At 40.5% G+C, this 22,348-nt stretch overlaps 1 protein-coding gene across 1 annotated transcript in view; it reads left to right on the forward strand.

Moving 5' to 3' along the window:
- The first annotated feature begins 5,224 nt into the window (after window positions 1–5,224).
- Window positions 5,225–22,348, forward strand: part of LOC141129125 (uromodulin-like) — a 36,591-nt gene continuing 19,467 nt past the window's right edge. Inside the window, exons 1-3 of the mRNA XM_073616939.1 lie at window positions 5,225–5,297; window positions 5,497–5,590; window positions 20,236–20,286. Coding sequence (XP_073473040.1) covers window positions 5,518–5,590; window positions 20,236–20,286 — 124 coding nt within the window. The 5' untranslated portion in view covers window positions 5,225–5,297; window positions 5,497–5,517. The remainder of the gene's footprint in view (window positions 5,298–5,496; window positions 5,591–20,235; window positions 20,287–22,348) is intronic.

A 22,348-nucleotide genomic window follows, 5' to 3' on the forward strand; every position in this document is an offset into this window, starting at 1 on the left:
TGCTTGCAGATGATTGGATGATCAAAGTCAACAGAGCTTCGCTTCGATCACTCTGGGGCAAAGTCCCTTGCAAATTGCAACTTCCCTTGCAAAGTGAACAGCCTATTTGCATTTAGAAAATCACCCCTATGATTCTTACAGTATAGCTCTCTTTTAGATAAAGTCCTTACTGTGCAGTTCACATATTGTAAGTAGCAGGGACATTGCGCCTGCTGTAATACAAGAAACTCATTGTTTATTATGGTATTTTTTATTACTATAATTTGAGACAAGGAAATTCCCTCTATCTTTTATTCATTTTGCTATGACAGCAGCATGACATCTTCTAAAATAGCCTATCTTATGCAGAAATGTAATTTTGTTATTACTGATAGGTGGATTATATTCTTTGCCAGTTCATTCCATTCCCTTCTATATATGAACTGAGGTTTTCTCAGTAGTAATGGATCCAATGTCTTATCACTCAAAAGAATGGATTAAAAGAATGGATTAATGTCTACTAATATTCTTTTCCATTGCTTCACATTGGATTTTAAACTTTGTTATAAAACTAAAGTCATTGTAATTTACTAAAGGCAAATAGACTGTGCACACCCCTTGCACATGATTGAATAATGTAAGTAATCAGGGCTTCCCCTCGTTTACTAAGCTCCAAAACAAATGACCTTTCAGAGTGTAACTGCCCTTGCATAGTGCACAGTCTATTTGCTTTTAGTAAATCAACCCCATTGTGTTTTCTATCTTTCCTATAAGGCCTGTTATTGTTATACCCCTCTCAGTCAACTTATCTGTACACATTTCCTTCTGTAACTTATCTTTATAACTTTTCTGTATAAATCTATCTTTAACCACGTGCCAAGCAGCCGCCTTTATTATACTGCGGCTGGTCGGCTCTATTGCGCAAAACGCTGTAGCTGTACGTCGGTTCGTCCAATAGAGACAGTGGGCGTGCGCACTGCGCCGGAGGCGCGCGGTGCCAGAGTTGATACACGTGACCAGTGGCCGCGATGTCCGCCAGCCACCCGCGATCACTTCACAGAGCCAGAAAAGGGATCTGTCAATGTAAACAAACAGATCCCCGTTCTGACAGGGAAGTAGAGAGAGATTGTCTGTTCCTAGTGATCAGGAACAGCGATCACTCTCCTACTCCAGTCAGTCCACTCCCCCCAAAGTTAGAAACACCTCCCAGGGAACACATTTAACCCCTTGATTACCACTAGTGTTAACCCCTTCTCTGCCAGTGTCATTTATACAGTATTCAGTGCATTTTTATAGCACTGATCGTTGTATAAATGTCACTGGTCCCAAAAAAGTGTCAAAAGTGTCCGATCTGTCCGCCGCTATGTTGCAATCCCGCTAAAAATCGCTGATCACCGACATTACTAGTAAAAAAAAAAATAATAAAAACGCCATAAATCTATCCCCTGTTTTGTAGACGCTATAACTTTTGCGCAAACTAATCAATATACGCTTATTGCAGTTTTTTTTTTAATAAAACATATGTAAAAGAATACATATTGGCCCAAACTGAGGAAGAAATTAGTTTTTTCATATTTTTTGGGGGGGATATTTACTATAGCAAAAAGTGAAAAATATTGCTTTATTTTTTAAAAATGTCGCTATTTTTTTGATTATAGCGCAAAAAATAAAAACATAGAGTGATCAAATACCACCAAAAGGAAGCTCTATTTGTAGGAAAAAAAGGACATAAATTTTGTTTGGGTACAACGTCGCACGACCACGCAATTGTCAGTTAAAGCGCCACAGTGCCGTATCGCAAAAAATGGCCTGGTCATTAAGGGGGTAAATCCTTCCGGTCCTTAATTGGTAAAAGATACTATCCAGCTAGGAGAAATCTTATGTAGTGCAATTTCTCCATACGTGTAGAAACTGCCCTCTTGGAAAATTTAAGAGCCGTTGATGATAAATAGCTCTATCTGGATATAACCGTTATGGTGAGTCTCCTTAAAATGGGTTTTAGCAACAATTTGATTCCCCTGTACTCTAATACGAAGATCTAAAAAGGAAGCTTATTTTGATCACACTGATACATTAATGCCTTGTTCACCCAGACATACTACAGCATACACCCATGCAATGGTTGTGTTTGGCAGCACGGGGATGCACAAGTGTTGTGTTCATCCTTGTGCAGGCAGTCCCATTTATGTCAATTTGACAACCCTTTGGGGCCATGCACCCGGACAGCTCTCAAATCGGGAGCAGTGGCTGTGTCCATTCAGCAGCTGCATTCCAACTGACCTAAATGGGACTGCCTGCATGGGGATGGAAAACCTGACATCCCATGCAAGCATGGCCCTGTCATGAGAGTATGCTGTAGTACACCTATGTGAATGAGCCCTAAATGTATACCCATTTATTTGCTATTAACACTCATAAAAAATGTTCTGCGAGTTTCTTAATATCCTCTCAATCTGATAAAAATATTGTCAATACATTTTTTTAAAAAAAATGTAACTAAGGCCAAACCATAAAGTTCCTCATCCATTTGTCCATATATAGATTATCCAAACTGGGTGAAATTCTGTCTCCCATTGCTGCCCCTATCTTTTGTAAATAGAATTGTTCCTCAAACCAAAAGTAATGATATATTAAACAAAACTCCAGGCAATTATTAATGAATGAATATTGTGATCCTGTTCCAATGCCTCCTTGCCTGCTGCTAAGCCCTTTTTGTGAAGTTACAATCTCTTCATTCCTCCTTAAAGTCCATACCACCCCCTTTGATAATTCCTTCTTTTTTTATTTGAATTCTCTACTTTAAGGTGCAAACCTTTACCTTGTAAAACAACTCATTCAGATTAAAATAGAAATTTAAGACAAAACGTTTGTGTGTATTTAAAAAAATATACATTATATACCTATTTTATATTTTTTATATGATCACATGACCTATATTTTCAGCTGCATAATAGGCTTAGAGAGCTGATGTGGAGACTGCAGGGAGGCCTTTCAGAGAAACAGCAATATACAGATCTTCCCAGTGACTAGCTGTGCAGGGGAGCATGTCAGTACAGGTCTGACCACTGGGGTACAGGCAGACTGTGCACCCAAGTAGAATGCAAAACAGAAAACTGACCATGCTGGGATACATGTGCTGACATGTGGTCAGCATGTGGCCATGTGGTCAATTTGAAAAAAGCAGGAGGACTGGCAGGAGGACTGGCAGGATCACCTGGTATTTCACATAAGGAAACAATGCAAATAAAAGGCTACATTTTCATACGAATACATGGAAACACAGACACATGGAAACACAGACAGATCACGAAAATGAAATGTTGGGGTAACATACACATTAACTAAAAACTTCTTTATCCACTTAGCGATCGTCCACCCACAAAGTACTGTAGGCAAAGTGATGTACCCGTACGTGGCTGCCTACTTCCAGGCTTAGGGCATGCATGCCCCACACCACCGGCACCCGCTGTGATTGTACACAATGGGAGCCTGTCAACAAGACCCGACCAATGATTCACGACTGGGACCTGCTGGTCAGCTGTGTACATTCACAGCCCAGAGCTCTGTGTTTGGCATTCAACACAGAGCTCTGCACACAGGGAACGATCTCTGCGTTTCTTATCCCTGCAAAGTAGGAATGAGAAACATAGAAATCAATTAGTAAAATCAGCACACTTTACACACATGACACATAGTTAGGCACATATTTAACCCCTTTATTACCCTAAGTGTTAACTAACCATCCCAGCCAGTATGAATAGTACAGTGACACTATTATCACTGATCACTTTGTGAATGTCACTGGTGATGTCAGTGGCAGTTAGTCAGTTCCCTTAATTGTCAGTTGGTGTCAGATTAGCTGCCGCACTATCACAGTCCCATTATAAGTCATTGATCGCTGCCATTAGTAGTATGAAATAGAAAAATAAAAATTAAAGGTATATATAACATAGTTTGTAGGTGCTATAACTTTCATACAAGCCAATCATTATACACTTGTTGGGATTTTTTTTTTTTTAATCAAAAACATGTTGCATAATGCATAATGGCCAAAATTTATGAAGAAAATGTATTTATTTATTGGACATGTTTTATAGCAGTAAGAAAAAAATATTGTTTTTTTTTTCTAATTTTCGATATTTTTTATTTATATCGCAAAAAAATAAAAAACCCAGTGGTGATCAAATACCACCCAAAAAAAAATCTCTATGTGTTTGAAAAAAATTCTATAAATTTTGTTTGCGTACATCGTTGCATGACCGCGCAATCGCCAGTTAAAGTAGTGCAACGCCGAATAGCAAAAAATGGCCTGGTCCTGAAGGGGGTAAAATCTTCCAGAGCTGAAGTGGTTAATTTATCTGATGAGTTTTTATACTCTTCCATTTCCTTAATGGTTCTAGCTTTGTCTTATATTCCTCAATTATGGCATTTATCTTTTCCAGTTTCCTTCTTTTTCTCATCAATTATGTGGGTGGCACAGTGGTGTAGTGAGTAGCTGTCTTGCATAGCAGTAAAAAGGGTTGCTGGTTTGAATCCCAACCACGACACTACCTGCCTGGAGTTTGCATCTTCTCCCTGTGCCTGCGTGGGTTTCCTCTGGTAACTTCTGGCTCTAACTTTATCAAAGTGAATTGGATCTTTAAATATGATGGCAAAGACTGATACTATGGGCATCCCATATCCCAATCCCTATCCAAGTTGTACCCCAAATAAAACAACAAAAACAAAGCTTGCAAAAGACTGTTCATGGTCTTTGGAAAGGATGCATGAAGTCTGGCAGTGGGGTGATTTTTCATGGATTGTTTGTTATGAGTGCTAACACCATGGCTACACACACAAGAACTTTGTATTGTTTCATTAAATCACAAAATATGTTTGGCGTTCTTTTTTTATCCAAGGTTGATGACTCCTAAACTACTAAAACTTTTTTGATGACCCTCAATTTGCCTTCCCATGAACAGATTATATTACTGAAACACAGTTGAAGGTGAATATTCTAAGTAATTTCAGCTGAATAAAAGGACATAATCTTCTCTGCTCTACCCTAAAAGTTAAATATTTGCCTGTTGAGCCAATAAGAACGCTTAGTGTGTATTTTATTGTAGCTGAAATAGTTTTTTCTAGGTTTCTTTACAACTAATTGTGTTGTGCATTGTTTTATTCCATGGCTGTGAATGAGCATATGATATATTTTAATAGCAGTAGCAAAAGAGCAATAAAGACAGTGGTATTGCTTCCTCTATCCCCCGTATAAAAGCAATATAGGTACAGGAGAAAGGCAATCCTGCAGAGTCGTGTGTGTGCCAACATATCTTAAAGTAAGTATTATCAGCGTTTTGTTCAAGAAGCCAACTGATCAAATTATGAAAAATCTTTTTTTTTTATCCTTTTCAGTTGCATGAATAAGATAATTATGGGATGCAGACATTTTAGTAAATTTTGTGGTGCTTCTATCGCCACCTTTTCAGCCTCATTCCAATCAAGTTAGGAAAATGTTGATTTTTTTGTCATTTTCAGTTTGAATACGATACAGACAGGATGCAGGCATTTATAGTAACTATCGTGCTGCTTCTATCAGCCACCTTCTCAGCCTCATTTCAATTAGAAGGAGGTAAGATAACCTTTTAATATGCTTAATGTTTAAAGATCCATACTGTGAAGAAGTGCAATCTTTATACCATAGCTCCCATCGGTCCCTCATTTGGAGGGACCGTTCTTCATTTTGAACCAAATCCCTCTGTCCCACTTTCCTCCCCGTTTGTCCTTGTTTTGATCTATTGTATAAACCTTTATCTACTGTTTTAATAACTAAAATGTTTTACTTTACTAAACTTTTAATTCAGCCTCTAAATGATTACATGTGTACCTTGAAAAGACAGTATAAAGGAAGGGGGTGGTAAATAAAGCCCTTTTGGGTTTGAAGGAGAACCCCATCTTTCGGGAACATATTTCATGTTGCTTCGATTTTTAGGGTGCAACATAAGACCCCTTTCACACTGGGGCGCTTTTCAGGCGTTTTAGTGCTAAAAATAGCATTTAAAAAGCACCTCTCAAGCCACTCCAGTGTGAAAGAGTGCTTTCACACTGGGACGGTGCACTTGCAGAAAGGGAAAAAGAGTCCTGCAAGCAGCATCTTTGAAATCATTGAAATCAATGGGCAGCGCTGCTGAAGTGCCTGCAGAGCGCTTCGGCAACATGGGTGCTATTAACCCTTTCTTTGTCTGCTAGCAGGGGTTAAAAGCGCTCCACTAGCGGCCGAATAGTGCCACTATAACAGCGGTAGAGTGCTGCTAAAACTAGCGGCACTTTACCACTAACGCCCGCACCACCCCAGTGTGAAAGGGATCTAAGGCATGTTCACAGACCACAGCTCCAACCCCCAAACGACACCCATTACTGTACTTCCTACAGGCTTCTGACATTCTTTTAAATTTGGCATGGCTGTGTGAGGCTCTACCTGCACAAACGCATCATCAACTGTCAAAAACGGCATTCATTGTCAAAAGCTACAAGCAGCAGATAGACTCATAACTTTCAATGGAGCACAAATGCGATAAAGTCACCACACTTGTAGGCCTTTGATACCGCTTCTCGATTTATTTGTGGCTAAAGGTATAGTCTGCAGGCACCACAGCATTGCACCCACCAGTCCACTGATCACAGTAGCAATGCTTTCCAGGCTCCAATGCAAAAATAATAATAAATACCCATTCTTCTGTTAGTCTAAAAAGGATGTATTTATTCTTTTTTGCGAAAGAGAAGAACTAGCTTTTAACCAAGTATATTTTGCATACTAATTCCTAATGGTTATCCCAGTGGAGAGGTGTGGCAGGAAGTGCTAGAAGTCTGTATGGTATAGTTACAATTTTGTATGGAAATCAAACTGTCATACAAAAGTAAAAATTATAGAAGTTGTAAAAAAAAACTACAAAATTGCAAGTGTGTCATACCATTGTTACCTTTTTATGGTTTAAATCTTCTTTAAAGAGGAACTGCAGTCTGCTTACATAATTTGTAATAAAAACAGCTTTGCCATTCTGAAGCTTCCCTCCAACCACTTTGCATATTATTTTATATATACTGTGATTCTGTACTTGCCAAATATGCTGCAGAAATCTCTCTCCACTAAGTCTGGCTGCAACCATTTTAACCATGGGCAGTTAAAGCTGCTGCCTGTTCATTTCCTGGATTTACACAGACACACAGAGGCACACCTCCAGCTCTGCAACTCTCATTGGCTCTCTTATGACTCATCCCCTCCTCCCTTCCTGGCAAACTCTCATGAGAGTGAAAGAGAGCTATGCATGATATCATAAGCCTAGGCTTTTTTCCAGACAGGAAACATGAAATGGGCTGTAGAAGGTATTTACTGGCAGAGAAAAAATGTTTTACTATCCAAAGTAAAAACAACAAGGGCAGAAGATTTCAGATAGAAAGATGAAAAAATTACTGAAGGTCTGCTTTAATAAAACTGTTGCAAGCACCCCTAGCAGTGTTATAGATTGGAGTGCTTACAAGTCACACCCCAACCACCAACTTGCATTCGATAAGGACATATCATTACATTTTTTTAGAAGGCTTGACTTTATGTCATAAATCAAAAATGCAATTTATTTAAAAGCAATTTATACTAGATATGAAATAGCTGTATAAATGCGCTTTGACTTTGATTGTCATGGGCCTTGATGAATGGGTATTCTTTTGGGCATTCTTCTTTGGTTTGCAATCTTGGATTCATTTTAATATGCATGACAATAACAGTAAGGCTCTGTTCACACTACTGGGACCTGAAAGTCATACGACTTATCGTGCGACTTTGACACGTGACTTCTTGACGATTTGTTGGCAACTTGATGCAAATTGAGTACTACTTTGATGCATCTTTGAAGCGACTTTCTCTTGTGCAGGTTTGCAGAGATAACAGCATACTGGAGTATGCCATGCACTGCCTGGGTAATCTTCCTGTAATGTCGGTTTAAAATCACATCATAATAAATGCAGATCCGACTTGGAGGCAACTCCCATTAAAGTCTATTGGAACAAGTCATATAGAAGTCACCTTAAAGTAGTACAGAAGCCTTTTCTAAAGTCAGAGCGACTTTGGTAGTGCTAATTAAGACGGCTCTCATTGACTAACATGGGATTTCACATATCATGACTTGTGACTTGGGGTCTCACAAGTTGGATCCCAAGTGGCAGCAGTGTTAACCCAAGCCTAAAATCTCAGATATCATGTTTAGGTAGTAAACCAAGTGGTTCTTTTTTTTTTTAGATAAGAGAAAAATTGTTTTTGAACTGATGTGTCACGGTCTACATCAGAAATATGCAGCCAAGGGATTCTGCAACAAATGCGTAGTGTTTCTTATACATATTGAGTGTTATAGGACACTTCATCCACATTTCTGCTACAACATAGCACCGTGTATTGAAACTATGGGTATAATTTTTATAGATTGCTTTAGCAATGCACTGGGACTCATATCAATCTCTAGGGACAATGTGGTCCATAGAGTGGAAGCACTAAATTTAGTTAATGCAAATGTCCCAGTGATCTCTGAGACAGTAAGGCTCGGTTCACACTAGTCGCCTGACAAGTAGCGTCCCGTTCTGTACAATGGAACCGTTCTAAGGGGAGCAACGCAAGTCGCTCTGACTTAGAAAAAGGTTCCTGTACTACTTTGGGGGCGACTTGGGGCGATTTGCATAGATTTCTATACAGAAGTCGTCTTGCAAGTTGCCCAGGCAGTCGTGTGCAATTCGCCTCGGTGAGGCGACCTGGTTCTTTTTTTTTTTAGATAAGAGAAAAATTGTTTTTGAACTGATGTGTCACGGTCTACATCAGAAATATGCAGCCAAGGGATTCTGCAACAAATGCGTAGTGTTTCTTATACATATTGAGTGTTATAGGACACTTCATCCACATTTCTGCTACAACATAGCACCGTGTATTGAAACTATGGGTATAATTTTTATAGATTGCTTTAGCAATGCACTGGGGCTCATATCAATCTCTAGGGACAATGTGGTCCATAGAGTGGAAGCACTAAATTTAGTTAATGCAAATGTCCCAGTGATCTCTGAGACAGTAAGGCTCGGTTCACACTAGTCGCCTGACAAGTAGCGTCCCGTTCTGTACAATGGAACCGTTCTAAGGGGAGCAACGCAAGTCGCTCTGACTTAGAAAAAGGTTCCTGTACTACTTTGGGGGCGATTTGCATAGATTTCTATACAGAAGTCGTCTTGCAAGTTGCCCAGGCAGTCGTGTGCAATTCGCCTCGGTGAGGCGACCTGCAAGTCGTGCCGCCCCTAGTGTGAACCGAGCCTGAGGGGTTGATTTACTTAAACTGGAGAGTGCAAAATCTGTTGCAGCTGTGCATAGTAGCCAATCAGCTTCTAACTTCAGCTTGTTTAATTAAGCTTTGACAAAAAAAAACTTGAATCTGACTGGTTTCTATGCAGAGCTGCACCCCTGTTTTAGTAAATCAACCTTATGGTGTCTCCACTTACAACAAAAGTTAAACCTGGTTGGCTAAATACTAAGGTATAAAGGTATATTAACAAGAAAAAGTTGTCCACTTGCCTACCGCCTAACTGGAAAAATACATCATCATTGATCATTTATTATTTTTTCCCTAAGGCACTGGTCTTTTTGAAAAAGGTGGTCCGAGCGGCATGTTTGCCACTAAATCACTTTTAGAAGCGGTGGGAGGACTTGTCCCCCTCCGCTTTCCTGTGGTTCCCAGGCTTACCTGTGAGATCGGTAGCTCTAAGAACCAATCTGGCGCTGACGGCAGCTGGGCACAGAGATGAGCGAAGAAAAGATGGCCTCTCATCTCTATGGCCAAGGGGGACCAGAGCGACGTCATGATGTCACTTACGGTCCCGGTCCAATGTAAACAAGGCCATTTTTTTTAAAAGCAAAAGATCAAATTTTTATTTTTTTATTTTAAAGGGTAGAGGAGAGATTTGGGGTTTTTAGACCTCTGCTGAAAAAATATACCGTAATATGGAACTGATTTTTACTTGTAAACAAAGAATGCCAGCAAAAGGCCTGGTCAGCAAGTGGTTATAAAAATATAAGAATGAAGGGTCACCATCAGTGTTCTAAAACTACAAAGAATGCTATAACAAATGCAAGAGCGCATTTAGGGTAGCTAAAATAGATTACAAGAGACACATTGTTGAGGATAGGTACATTTTTCTTTCAAATGTAATAATAGTAAAAAGATGAGTTAAAAAGATATTGGCCCCAGAAAAGATGATCAGGGAAGCTGATCACAGGTGACAGGGAGAAGGCAACTGTATTAAATACATTCTTCCCTCAGTTTATACAAATGAAAAGGTGGGGTATAATAAACAAGTCAGTAATGTTAATGACATTTTATTGAAAGTACTCTTGTGGCTGACAGAAACCCGTGTTCAAAAAAAACTAGAACGTAATGAATGAATTACCTGGACTATATGGCTTGCCCCCGATAGTTCTCAAAAAACCTAGCAATGTTATAGCCAGACCATTATTCCTAATTTTTAAGGACTTACTGACTGGAATAATACCAGCAGACTAGCGAAAAGCAAATGTGGTACCAATATTCAAAAAAGGGCCAAGGTCTTTTTGACCCCAGATCTCACATTAAAGAGTTCCTGCCATGCTTTTTTCTATTACAAGGGATGTTTACATTCCTTGTAATAGGGATAAAAGTGACATTTAAAAAAAAATAAAAAAAACATTGTAAAAATAAAAAATGAAAGGTAAAATAAATAAGAAAAAATATTTTTTTTAAAATGCGCCCCGTCCCACCGAGCTCACGTGCAGAAGCGAATGCATACATGAGTATAACCCTCATATGAAAACAGTGTTCAAACCACACATGTTATCACTGGATTCAAAGATCATGAGATCCATAGATGTTCCCCGGCTAAGTGGATTGCTAAAGCTGTATGTACTTCATATTGAGGTAAGAGTCCAGAGAGCATTAAGTGGTATTCATGAAGATCTCCTATTGAAGATTGCCTTTGATGACACGTTCAATACTTTATCCATTGGTCTATTATAGACATAGTGGACTATATTTTATTATTATTGCATCACAAATTATTGTATAGTTCTATGTTATTAGGACTGTTATTTGGGACTTCATAATTCATCTGCACAGTTTGTTTACACATTCTGCTATATTTATTAGCATTTTGCACGGTACACTTTATTGCTTATTTTTGCACAGGAGTTAATTTGCTTTGTTTATGCACCCTGTTATATTTATTGCCATTTTGCACGGTACGCTTCATTGCTTAATTTTGCACAGGAGTTAATTTGCTTATTTTGCACAGGAGACACATTACTCATTTTACACAAGAGATATTCGTTTATGACTGTAGTTAGTTAATATATTTATTATATTCCGTTGCTCGGATCACCTTTTTACTTAACACACATGTGAGGTATCGCCGTGATCGGTAGAGCGAAATAAATTATTCTAGCCCTAGACCTTCTCTGTATTTTAAAACATGCAACCTGTAGAATTTTTTAAACGTCGCCTATGGAGATTTTTAAGGGTAAAAGTTTGTCGCCATTCCATGAGCGGGCACAATTTTGAAGCGTGACATGTTGGGTATAAATTTACTTGGCGTAACATTATCCTTCACAATATAAAAAAAATTGGGCTAACTTTACTGTTGTGTTATTTTTTAATTAAAAAAAGTGTATTTTTTCCAAAAAAAGTGCGCTTGTAAGACCGCTGCGCAAATACGGTGTGTCCAAAAGTATTGCAACGACCGTCATTTTATTCTCTAGGGTGTTAGAAAAAAATGTATAATGTTTGGGGGTTCTAAGTAATTTTCTAGCAAAAAAAACTGTTTTTAACTTGTAAACAACAAATCTCAGAAAGAGGCTCGGTCCTTAAGTGGTTAAAATTATTCTCCCTGGAGAAGAGATGTTTAGGAGGGGATAGGAGTACAAAATACAGATCTTTAAATGGTGACTGTATTATTGGGAGAAAGCTATTTCATTGAATGTCTCTAAAGAAGATGCAGCCACATGCATAGGGGGTTGTTTACTGTAAAGCTGGATACACACTATACAATTTTCTGTAGGTTTTTTTCCCTCAGAATTACCAAAATCATGTAATATGATGTCAAACCTTAAGAGTTTAAATTTGTATGCAATCAGGCAGGCCCTTGCACTACATGGTTTTGGTAAATCTAAAGGAAATCAGACAACATAAGTTGTATAGTGTGTAAGGGGTCTTAGAGCTGTAAGAATATGGAACTGCCTTCCACTGTTGGTGGTACAGATACATTTGAAAACTTTTAGATGTGTTTCTTAGTGAACACAATGTACAAGGATATGGAAAACGCTAATGACATAAATGTACACATGCATGCACACAAACACACATGCATGATGCTAATTGGTGGTGGCTAGTGGAAAGACTCTCCTAGTAGTGAATACAAGACCTCTCAAATTAAATATGCATCAGGCGATCAGGGCACAGACCCCAGGTGCACAGTGAGATTGTTGGAGCCACAACCTGCAACTATGTATGGAATACAAGGTCTTGTAAAGGAGTAGCTCCTTGTGGTATGAAGGGTTCGTGCTGGACTGGACCAGAGGGATGACATTACTTGGATGATAAACTGCAATCCATATACTTGGTGAGCAGACGATGTGGGTCTGACAAATTTTATGGGGCTGTTTAAAGTACACTAAATACACTATAATGCTGATTTTCTAACTAAAATCTGGCTGTTTTTTTTGTCCTGGTGAAAATGAGACCTAGTAAAAGTATTTGTGCATGCACTAACTGCAATAATTTTATTGTGAATAAATTAGGCTCAAATCTTGATTTTAAAATGGCTGTTGGGGGTTCAGTTCAAATTGAGGCCTGGTGCAAGTAATTAGAGGGCTCAAGCAAACGGCCACCTGGGACTGTGCAACATCAAGTTCGGTCACATATTGCTGCTCAGAAGCCGCAGGTGATTTTAAAAAAAAATATATTTCCATTTTTTTTAATTTTAAAATGGCTTTTTGGGTTTCTATTAAAATTGGGGCCTAGTACAGATTATTTTTTTTTTATACTTCGACACAACAATATTTTGAGGGCTTTTTCTGTCAATATATTACACTCTAATGTTGATATCTATATTTTAAAATGGCTGGTGGGGGTCCGGTTCAAAATGGGCCTAGTACAGGTGATTACATACTGCACACATAGGCGAAACATTATTTTGGGGGTTTCTGTCAGAAAAAATTATTACACTCGAATGTTGATGTTTTCATGAGAAAATGACTGGTGAGGTCCTTTTCAAAATGGGGCCTAATACTAATGATTACTTACTGCACACAAAGGCACAGCAACAGTTATGGGGATTTTTTCAGTGAAGTAAATACACTCTAATCTTGATTTTTTATTTTATTTAAATCTGGTTGCTGTGTGTCCTATTCAAAATACAACTTTGTGGACATGCTTAATTACTATGCATGGAGTCAAAACAAAATTTTGTTGGCTTTTCTCCAGCTAAATAAAGACATTCTACTGTGTATTTTTTTTTATTAAACTCTGGCTGGTGTCTCTCTTTTCAAAAATGTTACCTAGTACTCCCACCAGGCAGGCCTATTGACAAATGATGGCCAGGCAGGAGCACTGTTAACCTGGGAGAACATCATATGATGTCCACCCTGGATCGTGCCTCATATGATGTCCGCCCTGGATCGTGCCTCATATGATGTCCACCCTGGATCGTGCCTCATATAATGTCCACCCTGGATCGTGCCTCATATGATGTCCACCCTGGATCGTGCCTCATATGATGTCCACCCTGGATCGTGCCTCATATAATGTCCACCCTGGATCGTGCCTCATATGATGTCCACCCTGGATCGTGCCTCATATGATGTCCACCCTGGATCGTGCCTCATATAATGTCCACCCTGGATCGTGCCTCATATGATGTCCACCCTGGATCGTGCCTCATATGATGTCCACCCTGGATCGTGCCTCATATGATGTCCACCCTGGATCGTGCCTCATATGAAGTCCACCCTGGATCGTGCCTCATATGATGTCCACCCTGGATCGTGCCTCGTGTGCAACCCATGGGCTGCACTGTGGTGTCATCTGTCAACCGCTGTGTCCACCGGACACAGAGGATGACAGATCAGTGCATAGGGCTGCTGCCGGCACCATGTGATTGCTGGGATTCCATTCATGACATTTATTGTGTACTATTGTGTTGATCTCTGTGATTGGTCACAGTGATCACATGGTACAGACAGGGCCCATCACAGCCCATCTTTACCATGTGATTAGCTGTGGCCAATAGAAACTAATCACAATAGTACAAATTGAATGAATGGATGTCATTCAGAAAAAATAGATGCTTATAACAGTGAAAAAAGAATCCTGATCACCTCCTCAGAGTAGTGCAGTGTTACTATAGTGTGGTCACAGTATGTAAAAACAAAGATAATAAAAAAGAAAAAGAATATTTAAAAAGTTGAAAAAAATTATACTTTTTTAATGTTCTTTTTTACATACTGTCACCATTTAGTGTTCCTGATCACCACCACACCAGTTATATGATGGCACTGTACTGTAATGGTGATAATATGTAAAAAAACCCCAAAAAACTAGCCATATCTCTCACTAAATACTTTGGACTGTCTACTTTCCAAAAAGGGGTCAGATTTTTTAGATATATATACACCATAGTTTGTGTAACTTTCAACCAGACAAAATAATATACAGTGATTTGGGTTATTTTTACTAAAGAAATGTAGCAGTATATATTTTGGCCTAAATTTATGAAGAAAGATTTATTTGCAAAATGTTATATCAGAAAAGAAGAAAGTAGTTTTTTTTTTTCTAAATGTTCAGTCTTTTTTCCTTTATTTAGCAAAAAAGAAAAACCCTGTGGTGATTAAATACCACCAAATGAAATCTCTATTTGTGTGAAAAAAATGCTAAAAATGTCATTTGCATACAGTTTTGCATGACTGCGTAATTGTCATTCAAAGTGTGACAAGGCTGAAAGGTGAAAATTGGCCTGGGCAGGAAGGGGGTGAAAGTGCCCAGTATTAAAGTAGTTTAAGAAATCAGGTGCCACATCCACAACAACTTGTAAAAGCTATTTTTTCCTAGTTTAATAATGAATCAGATTGGGTTGCTCCTGAATTATTACAGGCAAGAACAATGCAAAAGTAAAAAAAAGTCATACACGTTCAAATGTTATGCCAGCATGCAGCTGATGCTGTCTGCGAAAAAACATAATGTTATGTAAATGTGTTTCAGTGTTGCCCTCTAATGCCGTGTACACACGGGTGGACTTTTCGACCGGACCGGTCCGACAGGACAAATCTGTCGGACAATCCGACCGTGTGTGGGCTTCATCGGACCTGCAGCGGACTGTTTCGGTTGAAAATCAGACGAACTTTAGATTTGGAACATGTTTCAAATCTTTCCGACGGACTCGAGTCCGGTCGAAAAATCCGCTCATCTGTATGCTAGTCCGACGGACGAAAACCGACGCTAGGGCAGCTATTGGCTACTGGCTATCAACTTCCTTATTTTAGTCCGGTCGTACGTCATCACGTACGAATCCGTCGGACTTTGGTGTGATCGTGTGTAGGCAAGTCTGTTCGTTCGAAAGTCAGTCGGAAGTCCGTCAAAAGTCTGTTGGAAAGGCAGTCGGACCTTTGATGGCGAAAAGTCCGCCCATGTGTACACATTAGTTGCACCACTCCCCTTAAATTTGCACTTTAAAAAAAATAAAAAAGTTTTGTGTTGATTCAAGTCCACCAGGGCCGTGCCTAGCTTCCCATACCCTTTGTTTGACAATCCTGTGCCTATTAGCCTTGAAAATAGCCAGAATTGATTTCCAAGGTCCAAATGATTTCACCTGGGTTTGAATTAAAGTTTGAAGTAAGGTTTATGATGTCTTTGCACTCCTTCTAACTCTGGTGTTTGTCAAATGTGTCTTAAGTTGTAATGTGGTTTATCAGATATGTCACCTTCTCTGGCGACCTACCATGAACATGAGAATCAATCTGACCATTTCTGTTACCAGCTTAGGAATTCTGTGGAAAACGAGGGAGGTATGGTGTTCAGTACTGTTTCCCCTTTCTCTCCACAAAGTTGGGGGTCACATGCAGTTATAGTTTTGAGCCAATAGATGTTCTCAGTCTGACTTTCAGGATCAACCCACTTTCTCTGAGCCCAGGCTGTCATAGACCCACACCAGACTGTGACTGGACAGTGGAAGAAGAAGCAACACAGTGACAAGCTCATCTGTCTGTCACTCTGCACTTCCCTCCTGTCAGCACATTTACTGATTGCCTCCTTGTGCTGCTTCTTACTTTCACACTTGAGCCCTGTTGTAGAAGTGCTGTACTAGGCTAATACCAGGACAAATTCAGGTATTTGCTTTAAAATAAATACATGTTGAAATATTATTGATTACTGTGCTGCATTTATGTGTGTGGTTTATGTAGCGCTACCCCTGAAGGAGCTGCTTTGTAACTTGGGTTCTCTGTTCTGTGCCTCGACACCAAAAATACCCTCAGCCCCTCTGGTTGAATTAAAGTTGCTGTAAGCACTTACAGTAATATAGGGCGTACACACGGTCGGACTTTGTTCAGACATTCCGACAACAAAATCCTAGGATTTTTTCCGACGGATGTTGGCTCAAACTTGTTTTGTCTACACATGGTCGCACAAAGTTGTCGGAAAATCCGATCGTTCTAAACGCGGTGACGTAAAACACGTACGTCGGGACTATAAATGGGGCAGTGGCCAATAGCTTTCATCTCTTTATTTATTCTGAGCATGCGTAGCACTTTGTCCTTTGGATTTGTGTACACACGATCGGAATTTCCGACAACAGATTTTGTTGTCGGAAAATTTTATCTCCTGCTCTCCAACTTTGTGTGTCGGAAAATCCGATGGAAAATGTCCAATGGAGCCCACACACGGTCGGAATTTCCGACAACACGCTCCGATCGGACATTGTCCATCGGAAAATCCGACCGTGTGTACGGGGCATAAGAGAGCAAGTAAAGATACCATTAACTTGGCTGTGAATTAGCACCAGGAAATAGACACAAGACCACTTAGTGGTATTTGTACGGATTAGAATAAATGATGGTTTGAGCATGAATGAACACACAGTAGGTAGTTTAAGACATGGTCTGCTAGACAGTATAATCCCTATGTAACGTAGAACAGAGTTCTGTAACATTAGACTGGAATTAACTCATGAATCAGCAAAAATGGCAATAAAAAGCATGAACTGCAAAGTGAATAATAATAGTCTAGTGTGCACCCTAGAAGAATGGCTAGGCTATGGTGCAGTGTCCCCTAAGAAATACCTTTTAGCATAAGCAATTGGAAAAGGTCTCTGTGTAGCGGCTACTAAGGGGCAGTCTTTAGTCCTAGTCAGCGGGCTAGTGTTGGGGCCCAATGGTACCATAGCTGCACATGAGATAAGTCCCAGTCAAGCCTACAGGCAACAATAAGGCTAATAGATAGCTGTATGGTCAGTTCCAAAAAGGCTCAGTCTCTCGCTCTATCAGCATATAGTAAATTCCCACAGCAGCAGCTCACCAGTCCCAGTGATATTGCATCTCACCATCCAGTCGCACACAACAATTAGTCCACTCTGCTCTGCACACAGGTGAGGAAATGCAAAGTCGGCATCGCACTGATTTGAACAATTCCATTGCCAGTGTAGCCATGGGGGTTGATTTACTTTGCACTACAAGTACACTGCAAATGCACTTGGAAATGCAGTCGCTGTAGATCTAAGGGGGACATGCAAGGAAAAAAATCAAACCGCTTTTTTGCTTGTACATGATTGGATGATAAAATCAGCAGAGCTTCCCCTCATTTCAGATCTTCCCCTCAGTCCTAAAGCGATTGCACTTCCAAGTGCATTGCAGTTCAAAGTGGATTTGCCTTTAGTAAATCAACCCCATGGTGTTGCAGCTAGTAACAAACAATCCGCCAAATCTCCCCACTGCCAGACTTCATACATTACTTCCAGAGACAATGAACAGTCTTTTGCTGATTTTGTTTTTGTTGTTTTATTAGAGGGTACAACTTGCATAGGGATAGGAATATGGGATGCCCATATGATGGCAATGACAAATCCTATTTATAATTTAAGCACAAAAGCACTATGTTAGAGCCAGAAGATTCGATGCGCATGGACATTAAATGTAAATCTCCTCTCTCCATGCAGACATTTGCTCCTCCTCTGCATAAACTCCGCAGACTATTCCTCTAAGAATTCCCCATCCATCATTGTGTGTTGGATGCATACCTCTCAACATTTTGAGATGGTAAAGAGGGACACCTACTTGCAAACGTATGTAGGCATAGGACACGCCCCCCCCGACACACCCCCTTAAAGGAGAATTCACCCAAAAAATCTTAATTAAATCCACAAGGACTTTTTTTTGCCACTCCTATTCCTTTATATTGGCTTTTAGCATTTAAAATGCAGCAATTCTGAATTTAGATGAAAGTTTAGCACTGGGAAACACTTTTTGAAAGTGCATTTTATATACAACTATGTGGATCAGACCAAAATGAGGGACAAATGAGGGGTAAAGAGGGACAGAGGGACATTGCTCCAAATCAGGGACAGTCCCTCGAAATCAAGGACAGTTGGGAGCTATGCTTTTGACCGTGTAAAAAATGGTGGTCTTAGAGCTCCTTCTCCTCCTGCACAAACTTGTTTCCTCCTGCACACACTTGTAGTTACTGAAATGAAGTATGTCACATCTTCTTCTAATGGGTAATAGGGGCCCACTCTGAATAAGTCCCTTTACAGGCTCTGGCTGCTTGCTGCTACTAGGCCTGCAGAACCTATCCCCGGAGGCCTAGTAGTTTAAAAGCATTACCTTAGGTTGTGGACTACTGTTCAACTTGCAGCCCAACTTGCAAATCATGTGCCCTCAGGCCACATCAACTTGACACAGATCCCCACAGTCTCTTCTCTGATCCAGGACTCCCCATCATCCACCGTATGTTTGATGGAGACTCTGCTAATGACTGTGTAAAAGAAGAGTTTCCTCACAGACTTCCTGGCACCTCCAGTCCTCCACTTTGGTAACACTCACCGACCTTCCACAGCCCTGAGTCCTTGATGAGGAACTTGACGTTTCGACAGCTTCACCTGCCCCTCTGCTCCAGGAGTTCCCTGTCAATGACCGTGTGGTGACAGAGACATTACAAATGACCGTGTGGAGGCAATGTTCCCTCAGTTCTCCCTGGGCCTCCTCCTGCGATCGGCGCACCCCCCCAGATGGAGATGGCCTCCTCCATTCCTCACTTCACTCAGCCGACTCCCCCCCCCCCGTGGCATATCACCTCAGCTTATATAGGAGGCCCACCCACTGCCAATACCAATTGGCGATTGGTCAGGGCTCCCACATGAGCTGCCTGCCACTCCAGCTCTAGGCCCAGCCCCTATTCCAGAATCTTCTCTCTGAAAGCAGGGGAGGCGCCCCAGAGCTAGAGCACAGGTGGTCATGCCCACTGCTACTCTGACCACTCCCAGCCCCCAGATCAAAACAGACAGGCCTAGCTTGCAGCATAGGCCTGCCTAAATTTTCCTGTGCTGAAAATCCTAGTAAAATAACCCTTACTAGCACCTACCTACTGGTAGAGGGTGCTACACCAACAATAAGGTGTGACATGTCATGCAATTTAGACCTGTCAAATCGCATGACAAGTCGCACCGGCGTGAACGAGGGCTAAATGATCTACCAAACAACTAAAGAACAGTGAAAGAAAATACAGATACTGGTGGGGGTGTAGGAATAGATATACTAAAAAGACAAAAAAAAAGTTGGGAAAAAATGTAAGTATTTTTATTATACAGTGAAACCTTGGATTGCGAGTAACGCGGTATATGAGCGTTTCGCAATACGAACTATTTTTTTTTTAAACCCTGACTCGGTTTGCGAGTGTTGTCTCGCAAGACGAGCAGGATTCAAGCCGCAGGGGTGTGCAGTCCTGCATTTGGCCAGAGGTGCAGGGGCACCAGTGACGCTCGGAGACACTTGGAGACGCTCTGAGACACTCATTTCCCAAACGTCTCCGATTAGAAGACACGGGGCACAGGCCCTGAGTGCCAGAGTCTAGCAATACCCTCATTTTTATGATAAGTGCTACATAACACATTTAGAGGCTGCAATTATTTAGGAGATTTAAATATTTCCCCTTTATAATATTTGTTCTTTTTTTTTATTTGCAGGATATGCTATCAGTAACAGAGCTGATGTAGTGTCATCTTGTAAACTAAAAGGTATGTATTGTTTAATTATAGGATTATTTTGTATTATGTATTTGATATGTACAGTATCTCACAAAAGTGAGTACACCCCTCACATTTCTGTAAATATTTTATTATATCTTCATGTGACAACACTGAAGAAATTACACTTTGCTACAATGTAAAGTAGTGAGTGTACAGCTTGTATAACAGTGTAAATTTGCTGCCCCCTCAAAATACCCCAACACACAGCCATTATTATCTAAACCGCTGGCAACAAAAGTGAATACACCCCAAGTGTACACACAAAAATGTCCAAGTTGGGCCCAAAGTGTCAATATTTTGTGTGGCCACCATTATTGTTCAGCACTGCCTTAACCCTCTTGGGCATGGAGTTCACCAGAGCTACACAGGTTGCCACTGGAGTCCTCTTCCACTCCTCCATGACGACATCACGGAACTGGTGGATGTTAGAGACCTTGCACTCCTCCACCTTCCGTTTGAGGATGCCCCACAGATGCTCAATAGGGTTTAGGTCTGGAGACATTCTTGGTCAGTCCATCGCCTTTATCCTGAGCTTCTTTAGCAAGGCAGTGGTCATTTTGGAGGTGTGTTTGGGGTCGTTATGTTGGCATACTGCCCTGCGGCCCAGTCTTGGAAGGGAGGGGATCATGCTCTGCTTCAGTATGTCACAGTGCATGTTGGCATTCATGGTTCCCTCAATAAACTGTAGCTCCCCAGTGCCGGACACTCATGCAGCCCCAAACCATGACACTCCCACCACTATGCTTGACTGTAGGCAAGACACACTTGTCTTTGTACTCCTCACCTGGTTTCCACCACACACGCTTGACACCATCTGAACCAAATAAGTTTATCTTGGGCATGGTTCCAGTAATCCATGTCCTTAGTCTGCTTGTCTTCAGCAAACTGTTTGCAGGCTGTCTTATGCATCATCTTTAGAAGAGGCTTCCTTCTGGGATGACAGCCAACCAATTTGATGCAGTGTGCGGCGTATGGTCTGAGCACTGACAGGCTGACCCCCCACTCCTTCAACCTCTGCAGCAATGCTGGTAGCACTCATACATCTTTTTCACAACCTCTGGATAAGACACTGAGCACGTGCACTCAACTTCTTGGTCGACCATGGCGAAGCCTGTTCTGAGTGGAACATGTCCTGTTAAACTGCTGTATGGTCTTGGCCACTGTTCTGCAGCTTAGTTTCAGGGTCTTGGCAATCTTCTTATAGCCTAGGCCATCTTTATGTAGAGCAACAATTCTTTTTTTTCAGATCCTCAGAGAGTGCTTTGCCATGAGGTGCCATGTTGAACTTCCAGTGACCAGTATGAGAGAGTGATAACACCAAATTTAACACACCTGCTTCCCATTCACACCTGAGACCTTGTAACACAAACGAGTCACATGACACCGGGGAGGGAAAATGGCGAATTGGGCCCAATTTGTACATTTTCACTTAGAAGTGTACTTACTTTTGTTGCCAGCAGTTTAGACATTAATGGCTGTGTGTTGTGTTATTTTGAGGGGACAGCAAATTTACACTGTTAAACAAGCTGTACACTCACTACTTTACATTGTAGCAAAGTGTCATTTCTTCAGTATTGTCACATAAAAAAATATAATAAAATGTTTACAAAAATGTGAGGGGTGTACTCACTTTTGTGAGATACTGTATATATGTAAATCTAAGGTTTTTATACAAGAACTGGCTTATGTAGTTCAAAGAGCAGTCTGTACAATGTGGTAATCCATAGCAATAGTCAGAATGCACCTTTCAATGGCCTGATGGAGGTTTAAAGCAGCATTATAGCAGTGGCAAGATAAAAAATGTCCACATTTCATTGCACCTATACTTGTTCTGAATGCTGCCATATTGAGTTTTGTCCTCGGGAAAGTTGGAGAAGTTGACACATACTGTAAACACAGATAGGTTTGAATATTCTTCAACAGCAGACATTGCAGGTCTTTGCTGAGAAAGGAAAAGATTTTGAAATATCTTGTGAAATCTCTTTCACAATCTTTTCCTGACCCATATATTGCAAACTATTGGGATTGTTATCTATTTGCCAGAACCAGC

This window comes from Aquarana catesbeiana, linkage group LG02 (genome assembly GCF_042186555.1).
Source record: "Aquarana catesbeiana isolate 2022-GZ linkage group LG02, ASM4218655v1, whole genome shotgun sequence".
NCBI lineage: Eukaryota > Metazoa > Chordata > Amphibia > Anura > Ranidae > Aquarana > Aquarana catesbeiana.